A 21,935-nucleotide genomic window follows, 5' to 3' on the forward strand; every position below is an offset into this window, starting at 1 on the left:
CCTTATTTTTGTTTGTTAGTGCTGTACTCTAACCAAGCAGATGGGAACCAAGGAGCCCTGAGTTGTCTTTAGGTAGAACTTTCCTTCTAAAAAAGACTTCTCTGTACACTTATGTTTGTTGAGGAATTACTCATACTAATGAAGATACTGAATCAATCTAAGTATCCATTAATAGATGGATGGACAAAAAAGTGTGACAAAATATACTATGGAGTATAACTTAGCTGAAAAATGAATCAAAGTCTGACATATGTGCATTTGTGGCATCTTGAGTAAGTGTGGGAGGCAGGATATGTGAGCTAAGGCAGGCACAGAGATGAGGAATTCTCCATCATGTGTGAGACATAAAATCCTTAATCTTAAAGGAGCAGAAAACTGAATTTTGCCTTCCAGAGGCTGGCAGGGTAGCCAGAGAAAGGAGAAAGTGGCACTAGTTAACAGGCTTAAAATTTTCAATTAACCAGGAAGAGTAATTTTTAATGGTTCATGGTATAGCAAAATGATTGCAATTAATAATAATTTACAGAATATTTTAACATAGTTAATAGAAAGGATTTTTTTTCTTTTTTTCGGAGCTAGGGACCAAACCCAGGGCCTTGTGCTTGCTAGGCAAGTGCTCTACCACTGAATTAAATCCCCAACCAATAGAAAGGATTTTGGATGTACCCAACATAAAGAAATGGGCACAGATTAAAGCGGTGTCTGTCCTAATCTCTCAGTTTTGGTTATTCTCGCTCTACATCTGTATGAAAAGATTATACCGTATTCAACAAATTTGCCTAATAATTAACTATAGATCACAATAATTGTTAAAAACCAGAAAATAGAGTAAAAAGCCTATACTAAAAGATTATACTGTACTCGACAAATTTCCATGATAGTTAACTATAGATCATAATTGCTAAAAGCCAGAAGATAGAGCTTTTAAAAAGCTAATCATGCTTTTTCTCTGTTAAAAATTAAGTATAACAAGTCAAGCTGTAATCTCAGTAGTCACAATTTGCTGTGGGTAGCCAGCTCTCTTCCCTTAAATCAAGTATGCACTGGCTTCTATACCACCAGGAGAGCATTTCTGTTGGGAATGCTCTGTGTAAGACATTCTCAAGTACACTGGTCTGTGGACCATGGGGATTCAGCCCAATTACTGAAAGCCTAGTACTTAGCCAGTAAATATGGTTGTCTGAACAAGATAAATGAGGATGCTTGTCGACATCAGTAACAATAATCAGTATAGAAGCCATGTGTGATTTCATTCAATGCCTATTTTAAGATACAATTTAAACAAATTTACAGCAATTACATACAGTTTAGTATAACTACAATTGAGCAAGAATAATATTACCATATTATTTCTGCCCTCTCCCTTAATAATTTACAGGAAAAGTTGCCATTACTTTTACTGTTTCTCCATACAGAAACAACCCCGCCTTGAAACCAATGATAGTAAACGACAATGTTAATAAGCCCCTGAACCAAGAAATTCAGATCAAATACATAGCTCTCCTCTTACCATTCCCTCACCACATTTTGTTCCAGAATTCACCAGGCCCATGTCTCTAGAATTGTGGTATAAAAACATGGTTTTGCATTTGATGGAGATATTCTGCTTCACATTCTTAAGGTTATAGGTTTTATCCTCTCCAAGGTGTGCTGAACGCCGGCCTCCGGTGCAGTATATCTTTCCACATTTGAGATCTCTGAAGGAAAAGCAAAACATTCTCAGATTTAGGACCAGTAACCAAAACAACTGTGAAAACCTAGACAATCAGCTCAGTCGTTTTCCTCTAAACCTGGTTTGCTGGCAGATTTATGGCGAAGTAGGCTGAGAAAGCTCTCAAACATTTAAAGCTCCAACTCTAAGAACCAGCATGAATAAAGGATGCAGAATAATCGTGGAACGATTTCTTCGTTCTCAAAACTCAGTGTTCCAGTACACAAAGAATATTTATTAGTAAATTGGATTAGGACAACTTGGATGGGAGCAATGAGAAGTGCTCTTATGTTTGGACATCAGCTATGACATCTGGCAAGCCTGGGAGTTTCTGTTCTCGCAACATTTCATGTACAGTGGGATGACTGCAGAAAGTTACTGAGCTGGAAGCGAAGGGCACTCCTTCCCCGCTTAGTGTGTATGGAAACAAAGGTGTACTTGACTGAAAGTTTGGGGGTTTCCTTTTCAATCCACCTCCTATTTTGTCACATGTGAAAGGCCGTGCAGAATGCCACCATTCAGACCTGGAAGGAACCTTAACCGTGTAGCTTAGTCTCCTTTCCAACCTTCCCTCTATATAGCACCTGTTTTTAAATACCTTCACTGCTTTCCTTCACTCTTTTATTTTTTCCCTTTAAAACCCATTTTTCCATTCCTATTTTCCCTGGTCTGGTAGCATTTTTTTCTCCCTTGCTTTCCTCCAGTCTTACTCCATCCTTGTTCTTCATATTCCCAAGCCCCAGCTAATAAACACAGAGAGGAAATTTAGCCAACGACGGGAACTAGGGGCCTGTATTCTCCACTCTCATCCTAATTCTCAGCAAATTAGGGTAAAATCTGTCAGAACAAAAGCTGTTTGTGGGTTTTCAATGCACTTCTGTAGAGGTCTGTTTCTGTTGGGCACTTACTTCTCTTCACAGGGAACAAACGTGTTGTCCTTATTTTTGCAGTATCCAAATCTGTTTCCCTTTTGATTCATCCTGTAGCAAAGGCTGTGACTCTCTTCAGCTCCTTGGGTTCAAATTTACATGATAAAATAAAAATATGAAAACATGAATATTGAGAATGATAGAGCACTTCCATTTCCTCACACAGTTAAGCTTTCTGAATCACACCACAAAAATGGTGCAGTGGAATGGAATCAATAAATCACAGAGAACTGATGTATTGAGTCAGAGAGTGTTTTATGTAGGGATAGAGATACGTAAAAGCAGCATATGAACACTAGCTCTAATACAGATCTAATCAATTACACTGGAGGTACAATTAGAATCAGGGGTTGCAACCAAGAGATGCTAGGTGAAACCTTGAAAGAATGTCACAAGTTATATTATCTCCAACTATACCCTAAATTCTTAGAAGATAGTAAGAGAGAAATGTGAACTATTGTTTTGGTCATTCATTCCCATGACTGCGTCTCACCACCACTGAACAACTCTGCGCACTGGTCATCCCGAGTGGGACACAGCCCCATAAAGCAGTAGCCTTCTCCATTCTTGCAAGGAAACCCGTTGGCTTGGGACTCGTCTTTAGGACACTCAGGGGAGTAGCCAGTACACACTTCCGAAATATCACATTCATTCTTTGCTGGTCTGCATATAACCCCTTCCTTCTTCATCTGTTGAAGAGAAAAAAATGTGGGAATCTTTGACGCATGAGTTGGCAGAACCAAGCACAGGTGGCAAGCTGATTTACTTAACTTACCCACAAGAGATTGATTCATAGCCTTCTTCTCGGTGCTAAGAATTATTATCACTTTTAGATGCTATGACTTTTATGGGACTTTAAGATAAGAAGATGGTGGGGTATTTTTAAAAGCTTTAGTTGTTTCACATATGTGTTTTGCCTGCCTGTATTCATGCCTGGTGCCTACAGAGGTCAGAAGAGGGCGCCACATCCCTGGAGCTAGAGTTGTAGGCAGTCAAGAACTGCCACGTGGGTGCTGGGAACCTAACCTGGGTCCTCTGCAAGAAGAGACGGTGCTTTTAATTGCTGAACCTATTCTCTAGCTCAAGATGATGGTTTTGAATTTGGTATTATGCAAGCCTTAGGCAAAGTAGACATAGGCACAAAATGGTAAAAAAGGATATACTCATTTACCTTACTTTTTCTTCAACCCTTGCTCTGCTGTATTGTTCCAATGAATTCCTACCCATCTAATGCATAGCACGGATCAGATACAGAGCACAGAATCTCTGTCACCCACAGATCAGATTTCACAACACAAACTGTAACAATCCCCTGCCCCTCATTGCTCAGAGGATTACACAAACACATTCTTTGAAATGTGTGGGGTGCCTAGAAAGAGTTGAAGATATATCAGGTGACTCTTTGTGAGCTTGCAAAACAGAGGAGCGAAATAAGTGTCAGTAAATCATTGGAGCTATCTGAATTTCTGGTCTTTTCGTTTTACTCCAATCTCCAGTCATCTAGTGTCTAGTATCTGTTCCCCTTTACATGAACTATTGTTGGGAGATCAAATTTCTCTCCCCATGCTCTTAAGGTCGAATAGACTGGTACTGATCTACACATGGGCAAGAATGGTGTTGGTGATGTGATTTCATCCCTAAAAGCATGCCCAGCATCTTCTCTATTCCCCAGATCAGAGCACCACCTGGTTCAAACACCAGAACAATTCAGAATAAACATTTCATGGTGTATACAAGGAACACTCCCTTGTGGAATTAGTACTGCGGGGCCACCCAAGGCCAGATAGTGCTTTGTTATTCTATGCAGCTAAACCAAGAACACAGAAATCCTTGGGAGCCAAGGGTCTCACCTGACATGATTCACAGCACTCTCCTTCTACACAAGTGAATCCTGGCTTCAGGACACATTTGTGTGCATCACAGCAAGGATTGGTGCATTCCTGGCAAAAATGAAAAAGTAGATATCACAAAGTGGTATGTGTGTGAATTGGATCCTGTTTCATGGTCTAATTAATTTGTACTCCTTCAAGATTTCCATGTAATGTAGGATCCCTGGCTTTGGTGTATGAATCAGATTACTGTGAGCTGCTGGCATTTGGGGACTCAAACTATGTTGCCTTTTTTCATGCTCCTTCATTACCTCCCAGTTTATGAACTGTCATTGGTGGGAACAGAATCCAAAAGCAGTGCTTTCCTGTGATGTCCATCCTTTATTGCTTTCCTGTGCTAAAGTCTGATGTGAGGCAATACACTTTCTAAAATCCGATCATACATCTCTGGCTTGGGATGCCATGAATTTCAACCTGAACTTTATATTCTCTCTCTTTTCCCCCTCGATGTATTATTATATCATAAGACAGCTCCTTAGGTGTCTACTTGGACAAAATTAAAACTTCAGAGACAGATATTTGTCTGCAACAACTAAGGATCCATACATTAGAATAGAACTGTGGAACATTCCAAAATATGCATAGGGAAATGGATCTGTGTCCAAAGTCAGCAACCTTTTTTCAATGATCTTAGATGTTGAAGACTGGTTCTCAAGCTCTCTGAATAGATCAGCCCCACCCTCATTATAGAGTTTCTTGATTGCTGTCCTATTAGAACACTTTGAACTGTGCAGTGTCTAGGGTTAACACAGAAAATTTTGTTCTCAGAACATAGTCTCAGCAGGTTTTTTGGAATTTAAATTGCAGCCACACTGGAGACCTAGTATGCTTCGTATTTTAACACATCCCCAGAGGTTTACATACCCTTGTTGATTTGAGACATAAGTAGTGGAGGGTGCATAGTTATTTGATGAACTTCTCAAAAGACATAGCTTCTAAAATCAGACTAAGAAATAACTTGAAAATTTGCCTTCAAAGCTTTTATAAAATACTTGACACTTGAATAACTATATGAAAAATTTGAAGGCTATTTGTCTATTAAAAGAGACTTTTCTAAAATTACAACTGCCCAGCTATGATCTAGGAAGTGTCCCATGGCCCTACATAAAATTTGACTGACTAGGAGTTGTTTTGTAAGATGGTTACAACTTACTGCTTGTGGCTGAGGAGTCAGATTTAGGTGTTAAGTCAAGATGTTAAGGTGTAGTAAGCCAGGCAAATGGAATGTTGCCAATTTCTAGCAAGATTACCACAATGAGTTGGGATTTCTTAAGAAAGCTTGAAATGAGGGCTGCTCCAGAGCTGGGGTCGGAATAGATAATAAAACAACTTCCTCTAACTTCACTGAGGGTATGGTCCTTTACTGAGATTCCAGCTGAGCACAAACTTAGTCAAAGAAGACATCACTTGCAAATACCTGAACTGGCCCACAGTCACACTCTTCTCCCTCATCCACCTTCTTGTTCCCACAGAACGGATAATCATTGAATTCTTCCGGAAGTGGGTTGTTGAGTATGCATGCTGGTTTCTGATTCTTCAGAAATTGCTGGTATTGGGTTTGGCTGCATTTGCTGAATTTTATTGCAGGGATGCTAGAGATGAGATGAGGTGAAAATAAAGACTTGCAACATGAATGATTCTGTAAATATTTAACACAGAATTGGAAATGAAATACAGTTGCTAACTACTGGGGTAGAGCCATGGTCAGGTTTATTATTACTTATTAGTTGTGTTCCAAAACTAAAACTACCAAAAGCCATTTCATTGAAAAACTCTGGTTATGTGTCTTCCAACAATCCCTTCCTGAAGACAGCAGTTAGTTGGTTGTCTAGGCTTCCTGCTCCTATTTACCCCCTAATGTGTCCCACTTATTTAAAAAGTTATATTTGATGTTATAGGTATTTTGCTTGTATGTATATCTATGTACCAAGTGTGTAATGCACTCAGAGTCTAGAAGAGGGATCCCCTGGAGCTAGAGTTAAAGATGGTTGAAAACTTCATGGAGATTCAGGCGATTGAACCACAATCCTCTGGAAGAGCATCAAATGCTCTTAATAACTGAACCATCTCTCTACTCTCTAATGTGCCCCTCTTAACATAACCATGTAATAATATAAAACTGATTTAGTATCTCTGAAAGATTATAAACATCTTAACCAAGTCAAGGATGGCATTGTGTTTAGTTCTTTAAGAATAATTATGAGTTAACACAGTGTCTGGTATGAAGTGGTTCTATATTATATTACATTATATTAATATAATATATTAATTTATAATATATTACTTATATATGATACTTATATATTATAATATAATGTATTATGTTATCTATATAATAAAAATATTTATTACATATTAATATAGGTTATTGTAGAAATAAATTCAGCAGTAATATTAAAAACATCATCAGTACTTCTAAGTGCCTCCTTTTAAACTAACACTCTACTCCCTTCTCTCTTCCTTTAGTTTGATTCCCTTCAATGATTGAATATGGAAAGACTTTTAGAGTTTGCATCCATTAAATGGGTTGATATGACCCTGAGAATATTTCTAGTTTGATATCAGTTGCTGAGTTCTACTCTGTGAGAGTCACTGCATTTTCAGCTTTAGCAATTTTTCATCGTTTTAAAAATATTTATTTTTAAATGACATGTATTTGTGAGTGTTGATGTGGAGATTTGTGTACAGGTACCCACGTAGGCCAGAAGAGGGTATCAGATCCCTTGAAGCTGAAATTGCAGGTGTTTGTGAGCTTTCCAATATGGATGCTCCTAAGCTTAGGTCTTCGGCAATAGCAGCATGTGCTCTGAGCTACTGAGCCATCTCTCCAGCATTGTGTCATTTAATCAATCACCACACAGAAGAAACCACTGACACTAACATTATTCTTACTCTTCCTGCCACAGAAGAGTCCAAAGATGCACAGGACTGAGGCCTGACAACAAGGTAAAGCACTCAGTATTTATTGTGGAGCAATCTCTAATTGACATTTGCTTGCAAAGGAAAATGACTTTTCTCTAAAGGAGTCTCACTGGATACATTAACCTCACTTAGGAGTAGACAGTAAGTCCAGCAGTCAGTGGACAACAGAAAACAAACTAAATGCTATTTTTATAGACTGTTGGCTATACTTGAACATTTCTTTTTTAATTTTACTAGTCATTTCCTTGTACATTATAGTTTTCAGCTTCGTATTTTTATAGGTCTTAGAGTTGTGTGTGTTTGTTGTGTTTTTACTTTATTTGTTTATTTATTTATTGCCTGTTTATTTTCTAAAGAGAGAGAAAAATGGGTAGATTTGTGTGGGTAGGGAGGAGATGGGAGGAATTGAACCTGTGATTAAAATGTATTACGTGAAAAATTTTTTTTATAAAGTATATGAAAGACAAATCTTCACATACATTATCAGAGCCTCACCTTCCTGCACCCATCACACATTTCCCCAAAGGACAGGTGCATGGAAAGTCATCATGCCGCATGCCCAGGCTGTGTCCCAGCTGATGTGCCATCCTGTTGCCAATTATATTTACATCTGGCAGAAGATCCTGATTGAAAAAGCAGCAATAAGAGACGTCTATACGAGATCTCTAAGTAGTATATAGGTTTCACTTTGAGTGTCTGAGAGGCCTGATTCCTAAGTCTTAGTTTGTATGGATTTGGGAAATGATAGACTTTATTACATCTCATCTATACTTAAGTCTATGACTACAATTTATAATGAAGTTGGGAAATGACATTCTTACAGATTTCTAACTTTATAATTCTGTGTACGGCACACTCCGGTTTGTTGTATTGGTAGCTTTGCTTTCCAAATAGCTAGAATCTAATAACTAATGTTATAACCCCAACTGTGGCGTCCCTCCAAAACTTATATTTTGAAGCCTCGAGCCTCAAGGACTACTATACTTAGGCCAGGGGGACAGGGTTTCCAGCAGTGGTATCAGTATCCTATTCAAATAGACTAGGAGAAACCTCTCTACAACAGGAGACAGTGAGAAGCTGTCAACATGAAGTCAGGAAGTGCAGTGCTATCAAATACAAATGGATCAGGTTCTTGGACTTCTCAGCTTTCACTTTTATGAGAAATACATTTGTGTGGTTTACAACCTGCTCAGTTTCTGGTATTTTGTTGCAGAAGCCCATATGGACTTAATGCAAGCATCCCACACAGTTTTATAAAGGGTGCTGCTGTCTTCTCTGTGCTAGATATTCCAGGGACCTCAACAGAGAAGTTTTCCATATTCAATCTACCATGTCATATTGAGCTATATAATCTTGTGGAGGGAGTTTGTGTTATGAGAAAACTCTAAAAGTCAGAATCATAAAACTCACGGCAGAATTATTGCTGCCTTGCCTCATAGATCTACTTCTTGCTTTAGAAAATCCAAAGGGGAATACGCCACACAGTCATGATAATGCTAATAGAATTTTATTTTAGTTTGTTCATATAAAGCTTCAAGTGCTTCTATGTCTGGCTAAAGTATGATCATTGAAATCGTAATAGCTTCAATTGGGGTAACTAGCCTTTGTATGCAGGTCTTATGCCATTCACATAGTAAGGCAAACTGACAGTCACAAAAGTGATTGTGAAGTATCAATTGGTGACATTATATGAACAAGCACTAGCTTTTAAGCTTTTAAGTCTGAACGAGACTAAGCTGAGGGCAGAGCAACCAGGAAAGGATAGCAAGCAGATAAATACAGACCTTCATACTTTCAACCAGGTCTCGAACAGAGTTGGATGAATAGTATTTACTGGGAGCTTTGAGACTTGGAGAAAGGTCATCCAATCAATATGAGACAATGATTCATAGGCTCTCTACTTTTTTCAAGACTGTCCTGATATGGCACATTAAGTGGCCTTTGTACTTATTTATTTAGTTCAAAAGCAATTATGATGATTAAATAATCCAAAAATACCACGGGACTTACTTGTCCTTATAAATGGCTATATTTAACACACGAATGAGTTTTATACACTGTTATATTTAATACATGGATAAATTTTACAACTATGGAATACACTGTGGTGGTCTCATATCTGTCCTGAGGGTTGAACTGTAGTTTTTCCTTACTGTTACCCACAGTTTTTCACAACTCATTGTTTTTTTCAATTACTATAGGACATATAGGTCTCTTCAAAACATACCTTGGAAATATAGGTCAAATACAGATTATATACAGTTTTCAATGTGATTCAGATAAATACAAAAACTCAAACACTGCGATTAAATGGTACAATGTTAAGCAACCAACCCACCTTAACAACACTGCATGAACGAAGGGTCTGACATATCCCTCCTGGGTAAGCAATTCCTTGCATAGATGTGTAGAGCCACTTCCCACTGAAACAAGATACAAGAATACTTATTCTTAATTTAACTGAACAATTAATTAACCCTAAATTCAAACTGCACTGAAGTACCACAGTGGTAATCCCTGTGCTATTGGAACAATCCTCTGAGCTCCACACTTAACGGACATGTGGATGACCCAAGTTGATATTGGGCTCAATTGAAACATAGAGGTACAGAGAAATACAATTGTGGTTTTGGGATGAAATTGGAAAACACAGGATGTAATTTTTTTCTAAGGGAAACAAAATGAGTGAAGAATATCATTTTTTTTCTGGATTCTTGTATACATTGTGCTCTACTCTGGATAAAACAATTTAAATGACAAAAACAAACATTGACTACAATGAGGTAATCAGTTAAACTTTAAAGTATTTGGGAGGGAAATGCAGGAGTGGAAATAGAGTGAGGAAATATAGCACTAAGAACCATGTGGTTGATGAAACTGAAAGTTATTTATCAATCATAGAAAGTTAAAGGAACAATGTTAGCTCTAATCTGACACTTAAATGAAACCTTGTGTAAAGAAAAGTCTGTTCCCACAATCCCTAAAGGAACAAATATCTACATTGTAGGCAATCTAACTTTCACTTGACTTGGGTGCAGCTCTTAGACTTGGACCTTTGTAAACAGAGCTATAATGAACTAGAAGACAACACTTAGAATATCAGAAAATTCAAATACAAGAAAGAAGACAATCTAAAGGGATCCTTTCAGTCTTTTGTTTTTAATTAAGAAGATGCACTTTGTTTCTATATTAATGTTCTATGTGTCAGTGTTTGCTGGTACTTCTTAGAGGAGCTTAGCCTTCTGGGCTTGCCGAGCATTGGAACTCTTGGAAGAGCGTAAGATATATAAAGAACTGGAGAAGGAGAGATGAGAGGCTGATTTTCTTCCAAAGTCATCTGAGTTTAAACATTACACAACAATGTCATATGCATTGTCTTTCTGCTTCTAAATCTATGGGACTATAGATGGAAGATACCTCATAACTCAATGCATAAGAAATCCCAGACATGATGCGTGGGTGGGCACTGAGCAGGGACTTTAAGTCCCTGTTTGCAAACAACTTATTGATCTGAAGTTACCCATTAAATAAGAAAAATTTTATTAAAGTAAAATATTGTTCATTATACCTATTTAGGTAGTGATACATATCCTAAAATTTATATATGAATTTGTGAAATAGACCAGTGGATATAGGTGCTAGCCACCAAGCCTGACAATGCGAGTTCAATTCCAGGACCCACTTGGTAAAAGGAGGAAACTTAACTCTTGCAAGTTGTCCGTTGATATTCACAAATGCTCTGTGATGCACACACATACATACACACACACAATCACAAATAACAAATACATAGTGGTCTCCATCTTGTCCACAGTGAAGTTTATGGTGATATTTACTATGCTTTAACCTCCAAAATTTTTCGTCCTGACAGTGTATGAATGTCTAAGTCCAAGACAGGCACAGTTACACTTCTGAAGAGAAATGCTGCGGATCTCTCAGATGAAAACTGATAGACTGGCTCACTCTTACTAATCTACTAAGTAACTAGACTGGGCTCGTCACAGGCTTTAGAAATTGCTTGCTTCTGAGCTCAGCCTGAATGTTGTACTCTAGGTAATCCTGGAATGAGGATCCGCAGACTGGATTTACAGAACTCTGGAGACATATAGGCATTATAGGCAGAGAAGTAGGTAGAACAGGCACGTCTCTAACACAGTGATGTTACCAGCATCCAAAGAGATGCTTGAAAGCTGCTTTTGTTCTCAAGTAGAAGGTGCTATGAATTTCATTCCTATATCTATCATTTTTCTCTGGGCTAAGTATAATGCTAGGCGTTTTTGAGCAGAGGAATTGATAATTAAATGGCTCCTCTCAAACTTTTATGCAGGAATATTGAGGCTATTGAAGGCTAAGCTTATCAGAGAAGATTATCTAGAAAGCTTGGTTTTGGTGATATATTCGAGAGGGCTTGGCCATGGATGATGATGATAAGAAATGTCAATGGATCCTCAACCTTGCTTTGGCATATTTTCAACTCTGCATATATATATATATATATATTGAATATATATATATATTCAATCTTATAAAATATTAAATATTCTACCTTGGAATTTTTCTATACCCATAATTAATATTTTGTTTTCATATAATATCCAAAGTAAATAATTTTAAATGCTTCTGTGTTTTATATTTTTCTACTTTATTTTTCCTTTTACTTTTGTGTGTGAATGTGTCTGATTTGCTTACACATGTATGTACACATGTATGTGCCCATGTGTGGACATCACAGGCCAGAAGAGGATGTCAGGTGTCCAGCTCTATCATGCCATGCCTCAGTCCTTTAAGACAGAATCTTCCACTGAGCCTGGAGCTAGGGATGATGGATAACAAGACATGGTGATCTTCCTGTCTCTGTCTGACTCATCCTGCTGGGATCCCAGACCCATGCATGGCCACACCTAACTTTCACATTATAGATACTTTGGATTCAAATCTAAGCCTTCATATTTTCACTGGAAGCACTCTTACCTACCAAAAACCATTTCCTGGGTCCTATTTTGTCATTCAATAGTCTGTCCAATATGTAAAGGAAAGTGGAATAATTACATACCTCAGTAAAATCACATGATCAAAGTCCTTCCTCTTTTTGAGAACTGTTTCTTGCCAAGTCGAAAAATGCAATAAGGTACTTTCTAGATTGGACACTATTTCTATCTCATCTCCAGCCGACCATATTTCCATGCCAGTCAAAGTCACACGAATGTTCAAGGCTTTATAAATCTGTTCAAAGAGGAAATAATTTTCACAGAATCAAATTGTTAGAAGTTTCTTTAATTATTACCTTTATTCCCGTGTATTAAAAAACAATTTTAACTTGTTATGTACTTTTTATATAGCACAGCCCTTGTTTTATAAATTGACGTATTGAACTACAATGCAGAGTATCATTAGATCGTAGAGTACTGTTTGACTTTCCATGAATTTTGATAAAGAAACTAGTATGGTAAAACGATGTTTGAAAATACCTTAATTTCAGCATAGAGATAGGAATGATAAGCGTGAAAGAAAATACTAGAAAAAATTATAGTCTTTCATGAGCACATTAGAAAGCTATGAATAATTAGGGGGAAACCTTGCTGACTCAACAGTAATTACCCAAATTGAATACAAAGCATTGAAAATATGAAACAAGGACAGGATTTTATGCTGTAGGGAGGAGCTAAAATAATATGCATATTAGATATGACCTAGCATTCCAATTTCTTCATTACTTATATAAAATACATGAACATTTATTTTTGCACCTATGAGTGTGCACAGATGTTTAAAGTGGTTAGCAAAACTGCAAATAGAAAAATGTCCTTCAACTATTGAATGAGCCACCATAAATCTAGGTGGGCTATTCCTTCAGTGTCTTCCTCTGCATCTCTTTTACCCAAGTAATAGACCCAGGATATGTTAGAATGATTTGTCAAAGGAAGATATATGCAACTCACAATTTGTTTTAATAACATTGCTCATTCTTTAATGTTTAGATAATCTAATAATAGATTATAATGAAGTTGTCCTGATTCGAATGACAAAGTACAGGCAATAAACCACAGCATGACTTCTTTTAATTACAGACTAGCACAGAGCACTGAGTTTAAAGTAGTGTGGCCGAATAGTTACATGCTTGGTTCTCAAATTGTCTATCTGTTGTTTCAAAATTTTTGTGCTAACAGAATTTTAAAATTTTTATTACTTATTGTTATTGTGGTATGTGCGTGTGCATGTGCGTGTGCATATGTGTGTGTGTGTGTGTGTGTGTGTGTGTGTGTGTGTATGTTGTATTGTGGGAGCAGATGCATATGGCAACTATAATTGTGAAAGTCTGAGGATAACTTAATGGCATCTCTCCTGTCTTGCCACACTCATGGAGATTCCAGGGATTGAGCTCAGACACCATCCTTGCATGGTGTGCACCAAACACCTTTCTCTATCCACTGAGGCATCTCATTGGTCCTCATCAATGACCAAGTTTTGAAATTTATTTAGATATTAAGTGTAATTTACTTAGTAAAGCAAAAGTTCAGTGCTATGGTTTATTGGTATGATTATTTTGAAGAGATCTTTACTTACTAGTTTACATGTTAGATCTGTGGTTTGTGTTAGGTCAATATCAAAACACCACAGTCCTTTCAGAGACCTTCCCTAAAGAGTCTGTTATAATTACACTTTCAGATTGATTTAAATATATCATAACTTACCATGTTGACAAAATTGACCATCCCCCAAATTCGTTTTCTTAACTTGTTTTGGGGTTTACTGTTCCTGCGGTACTAGAAACATAAATATGACATTTGTTCCTTAATAGTGTTGAGGAAAAAGCCAGCAAAATACTTCACTTACTATAAAATACTATAAAACAAAAACAAAACAAACAAACCAAAAATGCAGGCAAAACCAAACCAAAACAAAAGAGATCTCTACAGCAATGGGGAAGAATTCTCTTTCCACTGTGCTAAAGAATGATCAAATTAGGAAGACCTGATAGTTTTTGAAATAAAATAACTAGACATAGTGATCTCTGAAGATGTGCTTTAGCTTAGCACTCTCTAAGGTTTTCCTTTAAACTTTCGATATCTCCTTTTCCATTCTTATTAAGTCTATTTTTTTAAAGCAACTGCTTAGCTGGTGTCCTTTAGAGTACATTTTTATTTCCAGGCCACTGTTAAAGATGCAGCCATAGCATTGCAAGCATCATCAAGTTTACTTCCCCTGACCCCTGAGTGCCTGAGAGTAACAAATCAGAAGACACAAAGTCAAAACAGATCCCGCTGAGCCATATACTACAGAAGGACAGGAATCTGCTTATCCCATCTCTCCAGGACAAAGCTCAGAAGGCTCTAACTTTGATTCTGCTCTTTTAACTATATTTCTTTTCCTAGTCATTAATGAAATGTATTGAATAATAGAGAAAAATTCTCTGTAGGAACACACATAGTCAATTTTTTCATGCTAAAAGCAAGTCAGGTAGTCCTTTCCTAAATCCTGCTGGAAGTCTCTGAAATTTTTCTCTACAGTCAACAAGCGTCTTCCTTATACCTGCACAAATGACTTGTTCTTCATCTTTTGGGCATCTTGTCCATATTTTACTGAGAAGTTTCTCTTTTAATATATTGTGTTTTTTCATGTTGCTTTCTATTACTATTTATGGCTGTTTCCTTTTCTCCAACACTACCCTTAAATTCTAGAGGGAAAACATGAATCTTATTAGAGGCTGCCTAAAGTTACCCTGGAGAGAAAGAGTCAGGGATGTCTGGGAGACCACACAGTTAAGGTTTGCCTCTGAAGGAAAGTAGAGGGGGATGGATGTGGGTATGAGCCTTATACCTTTACTCCCAACACTTTGTTCAGTGTTTGGTGTTACCCAGAACTCATACATGTGTGTTCTTCTTCCTCTTTGAAGTTGTTGGGTCTGTGGTCATACCTATATTGTAAGCATAATTTCTCTCAATCATTTAACCATCACTGCCAGATATATTTTTGGCCAAATCTGAGCATAATAATATTTTCATTGATGTTTTAAATGTGTTATTCTTGATATAAACAAAATCTTCTACTGTTTACAGCATGTGGCATACAAATTGCACAGGACCAACCTAGCTCTTTTTTTTTTCAAATGATTTGAAATATATATTCTCATACCTTTCTTCACTGTTCTGAAACTTCCTTCTATTTCTATCTGGTTGAAGATCTCTTCATTTCTGGAAAACTCCTAAGGATTGCTTCTCAAATACTATCAAATGCCTTGGGTTGCCTTCATGCAGTCACCACTGTTTTTTAACCCAGGTTTTAAATGTTCATTACCTCTTTCATAGTTTGAACTCTTTACTTCTCTGTACTCTGAGTGATTTCCCTGCTTCAGGGTTACTTTCATGGCTAGAGACACCACTGGGAAGTATTATCCCTTACTTTGTTAGAATAGTGGCAACATTAATTCTGTCTTCCTATATGCTTCAAAGAAAGGTAACACAACCTCTAAATTTTCCTTCTCATTTTGATGCAAACTTGCTTCTTAAGTTTTAGCATTTAGAAGCTTTCAATTATCATCTGTATTCAAGCTTTTATAAATTATTCAAAGAAGGGAGGTTTTATTTTTCATTAATTTGTTAGATTATGAAGAGACTCAAGAGTTTTTTATATACCTCTGTTTTGAGGAGTTGAAAGCAGAAGTGTAAATTCAGAATGGAATTTCTTTCTTTTTAAATGAGAACAATAACTGTAGTTTTAAAGAGAATAAAAAGCACAATGTACATCTGAGAACTTACCACAAATTCATCAGCAACAACAAACAATTCAATGAACTTTTCTTTGTGATAGTCCTGAAAATATACAATTTAGTGAAACTCATAACCAATTTAATAGAAAAAAACAATATTTTCATGATAAGAAATGTATTCGAAGATAAAGTGTAGATTGTTGTCTTTATGCAGGTGAAGGCAGTCACAAGATGAGGCAAGGCCTGTGATGGGGCAGTGAAAAAGTAAGGCAGGGACAGAGTTTTGAAGGAAGGAGAGAGGAGAAAGAGGGAGAAGAACCAAGATGGAGGAGGAGAAGGACCACCCAGATCTGTGTGGCCTTAAGGGGCCACAGGTACTAATGAATATTTCATAAGGGATGGAATTTTATAGGAAAATTTGTCTTATCTAGGTGGGCAGTTTATATCATTATCAATTGATTGTGAGTTTATTGTGTGGACATTTTGGGGAATGAGAATTTAAAATATAAATCTGATTGCTAAATTACAAGCTTATTGAGTTTTGATTTTAATGGGTTACTGGGAGTTGTGAGTATAACCACTGGGGGCAGATGCTCAGAAGGTGAGCAGAGTCCACAGCATTTTGAGAGTTGCAAGAGGGCAGCTGCTGCCCGGCTCAGGGAGTAGCCAGAGGCAGTGTGGGATGAAGATTGGGAGCTTAGCAGTTGAGATGCTTTGCTGATTGAGATGAAAATACCCAGCAGATGCCATGTGGCCCACTGGAGCCAGCACTAGCGTGGGATGGTATATTTTTGTAATATTTACCTCTACAGTGAAGTAAATGAATGTATCTGATACAATGATGAACTATTGTTATTAAAACACCTGAATCTACACATTAACGTTTTAATGAACCTTGAGTAGTATTCCACATTTGACTGTCTTGTCTTTTTATTTAGACTTAAAGTTCAAAATAAGAGTTATAAATTATTACAAATTAAGCATTTTTATATTTGAAGTTTCCTTTTTCAATTAAAGACAAAACAGCTTGCAACTAGGCTTGTTTGCAACTAGCTTATATATTTGAATAATAATATTAATATCTATACATACACTCATATATTTGCATACAAACATGTATAACTGTGAAATAACTGCCCAGAATACTCACATTTCCTTTACTTTTCCTAGTAGCCCCTACCCTTTCTAAGGACATTTATAAGCCTTTCCTTCATAGGAAAAACAAATATCAGGAAAATTGGAAATTTTCAGCTCTATGGGACAAGTGCTTTTTTTTCAGCAGTCTCCAAGGCCTCTTTTCATAGATTTAACTATGTAATTATTTATTCATTGGGTTACTCAACCAAGAAAGCATATACTGTTGTAGATACCCCTTATGTAGACTATGAACATGAGGAGCGAAACAAGCCTGCAGCCTTCCAGCTACCATCAAGGGGAGAGTCAAGAAGATAGTCTCTGATTCTATGGAAGCCTGAAATCACTGAAAATCTCATAACCTTGGTTGTTCTTTACCATATGACTGGGGCTGCTGGGGCTGATGTAAGAGGTAAGCTTGTTATGTCATCAACAACATCCCACCAAAATGGTAAGGAAGACAAGGAAAGCCCACATCAAAGATAGGATTCGGGATATGGCAAATTTTCCTGTTCATTTCACTATTGCTTACAGACTTAACGCTGTTATTCTGTAGGGATGGTGGAAGGCTTTTTTCTTTATTGAGACTTTGGATCATCATAATGGAAATCAGAAATGTTTTCTTCCTGAGGTAAAGAGGAATTAGAATACTCACTTCTACTTTATGCTCTTCTATATTCTTAGCATCTATCAGAGTAGACTTCTTGGTAAAATTCAGCCCTTCACAGGAGTAATTGGTAGCATAAGGTGCCTTGACATTGTATTTGAACACCAAATGATCTCCCTCATCTGAGTATTTTACTGGTTCAATGAGGTACCGCTGGTCATTTACCCTGAAGAAGCCTCTGTGGAAAGAGCAACATAACATTATTCTGAATTGTAGCTATACCACTCTATTTTATTAACATTAGCTTTTTCAAGAAAGGGAAACTACTGGAATTAAGACATCCTCAGCATGTAGCTGGGTGATTTGGGCAATAAACATGTAACACAGCATTGTGGCCTTTCAGTGAGTCAGTAATTCTAGGAGCCAATTTAACCTTTGTCTTCAGAAGCATAATTTTTGCTTGGAGCATAGGCAGAAAACCAGATTTTAACTATAGTAACATCAAAGTTTCTGCACAAATTTACTCCATCCACCAGGCACTAACTGTAGAGTAAGTATCTAACACTACAAATTCTGTTGTATAGTTTTGTCATAAAAGAGGTTCTTACTCATGCAAATCCTGGGAGCTACTCAAGGAAAGTCAAGACGAATGAATACAGAACTTTTTTCTTTCTTCTGCCTCCCATCTCTCCTCACATCTTCCACTTTTATCTTTACGTCTAAGACTTACAGAAAAATTATGAGCTTTATTTCTGACATTATATTTTTCGAGACCAGAATGGATCTGCCATTGTAGACAGAAAAGTGACAAAAACAGTAGCATCAGAAGAACCCTAGAGCTCAGAGTCAGGAGACCGGCACTGCTGAATCAATCGAATATTCACAAGATTGGCATGCTTAAGCAATTGTGTAATTTCAGCATCCTGGCCTCTACTACGAGAAAACATGGTAGACAGTGTCCAAGAATCTTCCTTCCATCTTTTAACCCTTACATCCTGTGTTGAAGACCCACTATGTGGAAAGTTATCTGTTCGGTTCCTTGTTGGTGAACATGAGCATAAACACAGGCTATAGTACACAGTCACTACTGAGAGTATATAGTGCCCCCTTTTCCATTAACTTTTATATTTATGAAGCTTGGTGAATAGAAACCACTCAAGTGGTTGTCGTTTAAATCTATAGGAAATGAATTAAAAAGCTACTTTACCTTACCTCAGACCATTACAAGTGCTGATGCTTGCCGCAGAATCAAATTCATGTATGATGGAGCCTTGGTAAAAACAGTGATCCTAAGACAGAAGAGTCAATTAAATCAGGTATAAATATTGAGACTGTATGAATATTGACAATTGATTAATTTTGTCAAGAATAAATCAGCATTTGATAGGTGACATTTGCCCTGAATTTATTTGTGGCATTCATTTAAGACATGTGAATCTACTTTACAGACTTTTTATCCTAACTGAATGACTACTTTGTGTATAAATGCTTATATAAATTCTTTCTTCATGAACTTGTCTATTGGGACATGGAATAGCTTTCAGATGTGACCCTTCTCTTATAACTTTGACTTTGATTCCTTCCATCCGCCTTCTGATCCTTGAAGAAATATTGTTATCCCCTCACTGCCTGTTAAACCAAGACAAGCTTTGGATGTTTCTAGAATTAGACCTTGCTCTCCAACCACCTCCCATTTTGTCTGTCTCTACTGTTTCTCTGTGTTAATCCAGCTGACATCTATCTCTGCTATCTATTACAATGGCACACTGCTCATTGTAATTCCATCATGCAAACATTCTTCTCATTTCTTCTGTCTGCTAATGAGCCCAGAGGCAACACTTGTATGGCCTTCTAAGATCTCACACTTGTTCTTTTCCTCTATCTTTAGACTACATAGTGGCTTACATCGTAGAGACACTTAAGTCATTTTAAATGGAGGAAATAGAGTTTTAAAGAATACTGTTGTTCAGAAGGAGTGCTTTTATTCAATGGCTGTAGAAACAAGTTCTACAAAGGTGAAGGAAAAGATATTCTATATCTCCAGAATACCAGTAATGCAGAGCTTCCTCTGCAGAATGAAGAATAATATCCTTAATGTAAGGGTATCAGAATGGTGGACAGGGCTCATACATTATGAAAGAGCCAGTTCATTGTAGATCTTGAATGTTGTTTCATATATTTAGAATTTATCCCTTTCACTTAAGTACAACTCCATCAAGATATAATGTGTTTGTTTGGGCTCCTGTTTCATGCTCCCTTCACTTACCACTGTAGTGAAGAAAGAGGAGCCAACTTAGCAAAAAAAAATATGATGCAATCTTTGATCTGCTCATTAGGAAATGATCAGCTCTCATTAGGGCTCAAAAGGTACTGTTTTCCATCCTACCACATTTAGTTAGACTAGTCAACTCAGAGCTAGTTCTTTTAGAAAAGTTTTGAAATAGGTTGTTTCATTTTGAATTTGCTGTGATCTTTATTTCTGCTGCTTTAGATATTTAGTCAATACAAAAATTTCCCAACAGAATTTTACATGTCAATCACACGGTCTCTAGAGAAGGAAGAGATGGCTATGTAAAGGTTTGAAAAAAACATATTATAAAATCGTTCTCAGGAAGACACACCTAGGTGCTTTGTAGCATCTTTCCTCCTCACTCCCAACCCCCAGCGCAACATCCTTTTAATCTCCTTCTTTTAATTCACTATGTCCTTAGTGATTGAGCCATCACTTGGTTGCCAACCCATTGACACAACTTTCTGTTCTGTTCACATTAAAATCTGGGCATGCATGAGAACCTACAGGGCTACATGCACCTGACATTCTTTCCTTCCAGCATGTCTTTATCTCTTTGCCAACTTTCTCCCCTCTTTTCCTCTGCTCCAGCTGCACAAACTCTTTTGTTCCCTCTGAAGAATTCATTAGTAAGGTTTCATCACCTTGCCTTATCTCTTGCTGGACCTGCTTGCTGCTTTCCTTGCAACAACGACAAACAAGATTTTGAGGGGTAAATGGTTGGGCCCCTCCTTCCCATGACTTCTGTTTTTTCATTGTCTTTACCTATATTTGAAGTGATATATCTTGTACTTATTGAAATAACTTGTAAATCTGGCAATAAGGTTTAAATTCATACCAGGAAATACAAGTTTCAGAAAAAAGACAAAGTAAGATTTTGTAAGATACCAAGATCTGTGGATGCCTGGTGACCATTTCTCTCTTTATGTTGTAGTATGTCTCACTGTAATTTAGAGCGAGGAATTCCCTGAAAGAGAGAGGAGAGCCAATGAGATGACCCACTCTAAGCCTCTTCCCCCACACAAAACCAGTTATATTATTGAGGAGTCTTGAAGATGTCCTAAATAACAGTAGTCCCATCATTCTTTAAAAAAAGAACAACAATGCCAACCATTCTGACTATAAACTCTCCCCAAACTGAATCTCATACTATTACACATACTGTAGAACAGCCAGCAAACATTATGGCAATTTTAGCAGGTGGTATTTAAAAAAACTTTCTGTAAAACAATTTATAAAGTACATTTAGAGTTTTGACCTAGACATGTAAGGATAGTTTATAGTTTATATCCAATAGGTGTAAATCAAACTATACGTTCTTCCAAGAATACCTGCTCCAGATATGCCCTATTATTTACAAATGTGACTCCTTCAATCCCTTCAATCCATCTTTAAATTTTTGCCACATTGATCCACTTGTGTTAAGTCAAAGAAGTCCCAAAACATTTCTCAATGGACTTTCTTAATCTGATAAAGTAATTCCAGAACACGTCATAGGATATTAAATAAGTGGAGTCATAATAAGAAACCTATTGGCTTGCCAAGCAGATATTTCCAAATTAATTTCTATATTTAATAAAATCCCAACTAAAATGTCAATAGGTGTTATCTTCAATTGACAAATTGACTTAAATGTACACAGAACTCCATCATGACCTAAGGCTTGTTTTTGTTGTATTATTTTGTTTTAATGCACACACTATATATGTATATAGTGAAAAGTGAGATACAATACTGTAGAAAGAC

The 21,935-nt window shown here is 37.0% G+C and overlaps 1 protein-coding gene across 2 annotated transcripts in view; it reads right to left on the bottom strand.

The window, feature by feature from the left end:
- The window catches only part of Adam7 (ADAM metallopeptidase domain 7), a 48,454-nt gene that overhangs the window by 15,598 nt on the left and 10,921 nt on the right, over positions 1-21,935 (bottom strand). For both annotated transcript variants that reach the window (NM_020301.2, XM_087585493.1), the window contains exons 4-16: positions 21,078-21,156; positions 19,112-19,188; positions 17,948-18,137; positions 16,208-16,261; positions 14,144-14,215; positions 12,505-12,674; positions 9,790-9,874; positions 7,947-8,074; positions 5,947-6,121; positions 4,491-4,580; positions 3,134-3,329; positions 2,620-2,722; positions 1,511-1,697 (exon numbers count right to left, since the gene is read on the bottom strand). In NM_020301.2, coding sequence (NP_064697.2) covers positions 1,511-1,697; positions 2,620-2,722; positions 3,134-3,329; positions 4,491-4,580; positions 5,947-6,121; positions 7,947-8,074; positions 9,790-9,874; positions 12,505-12,674; positions 14,144-14,215; positions 16,208-16,261; positions 17,948-18,137; positions 19,112-19,188; positions 21,078-21,156 — 1,606 coding nt within the window. The remainder of the gene's footprint in view (positions 1-1,510; positions 1,698-2,619; positions 2,723-3,133; positions 3,330-4,490; positions 4,581-5,946; positions 6,122-7,946; positions 8,075-9,789; positions 9,875-12,504; positions 12,675-14,143; positions 14,216-16,207; positions 16,262-17,947; positions 18,138-19,111; positions 19,189-21,077; positions 21,157-21,935) is intronic.

Source organism: Rattus norvegicus, chromosome 15, assembly GCF_021556685.1.
Source record: "Rattus norvegicus strain SHRSP/BbbUtx chromosome 15, alternate assembly SHRSP_T2T, whole genome shotgun sequence".
Taxonomy (NCBI): Eukaryota; Metazoa; Chordata; class Mammalia; order Rodentia; family Muridae; genus Rattus; species Rattus norvegicus.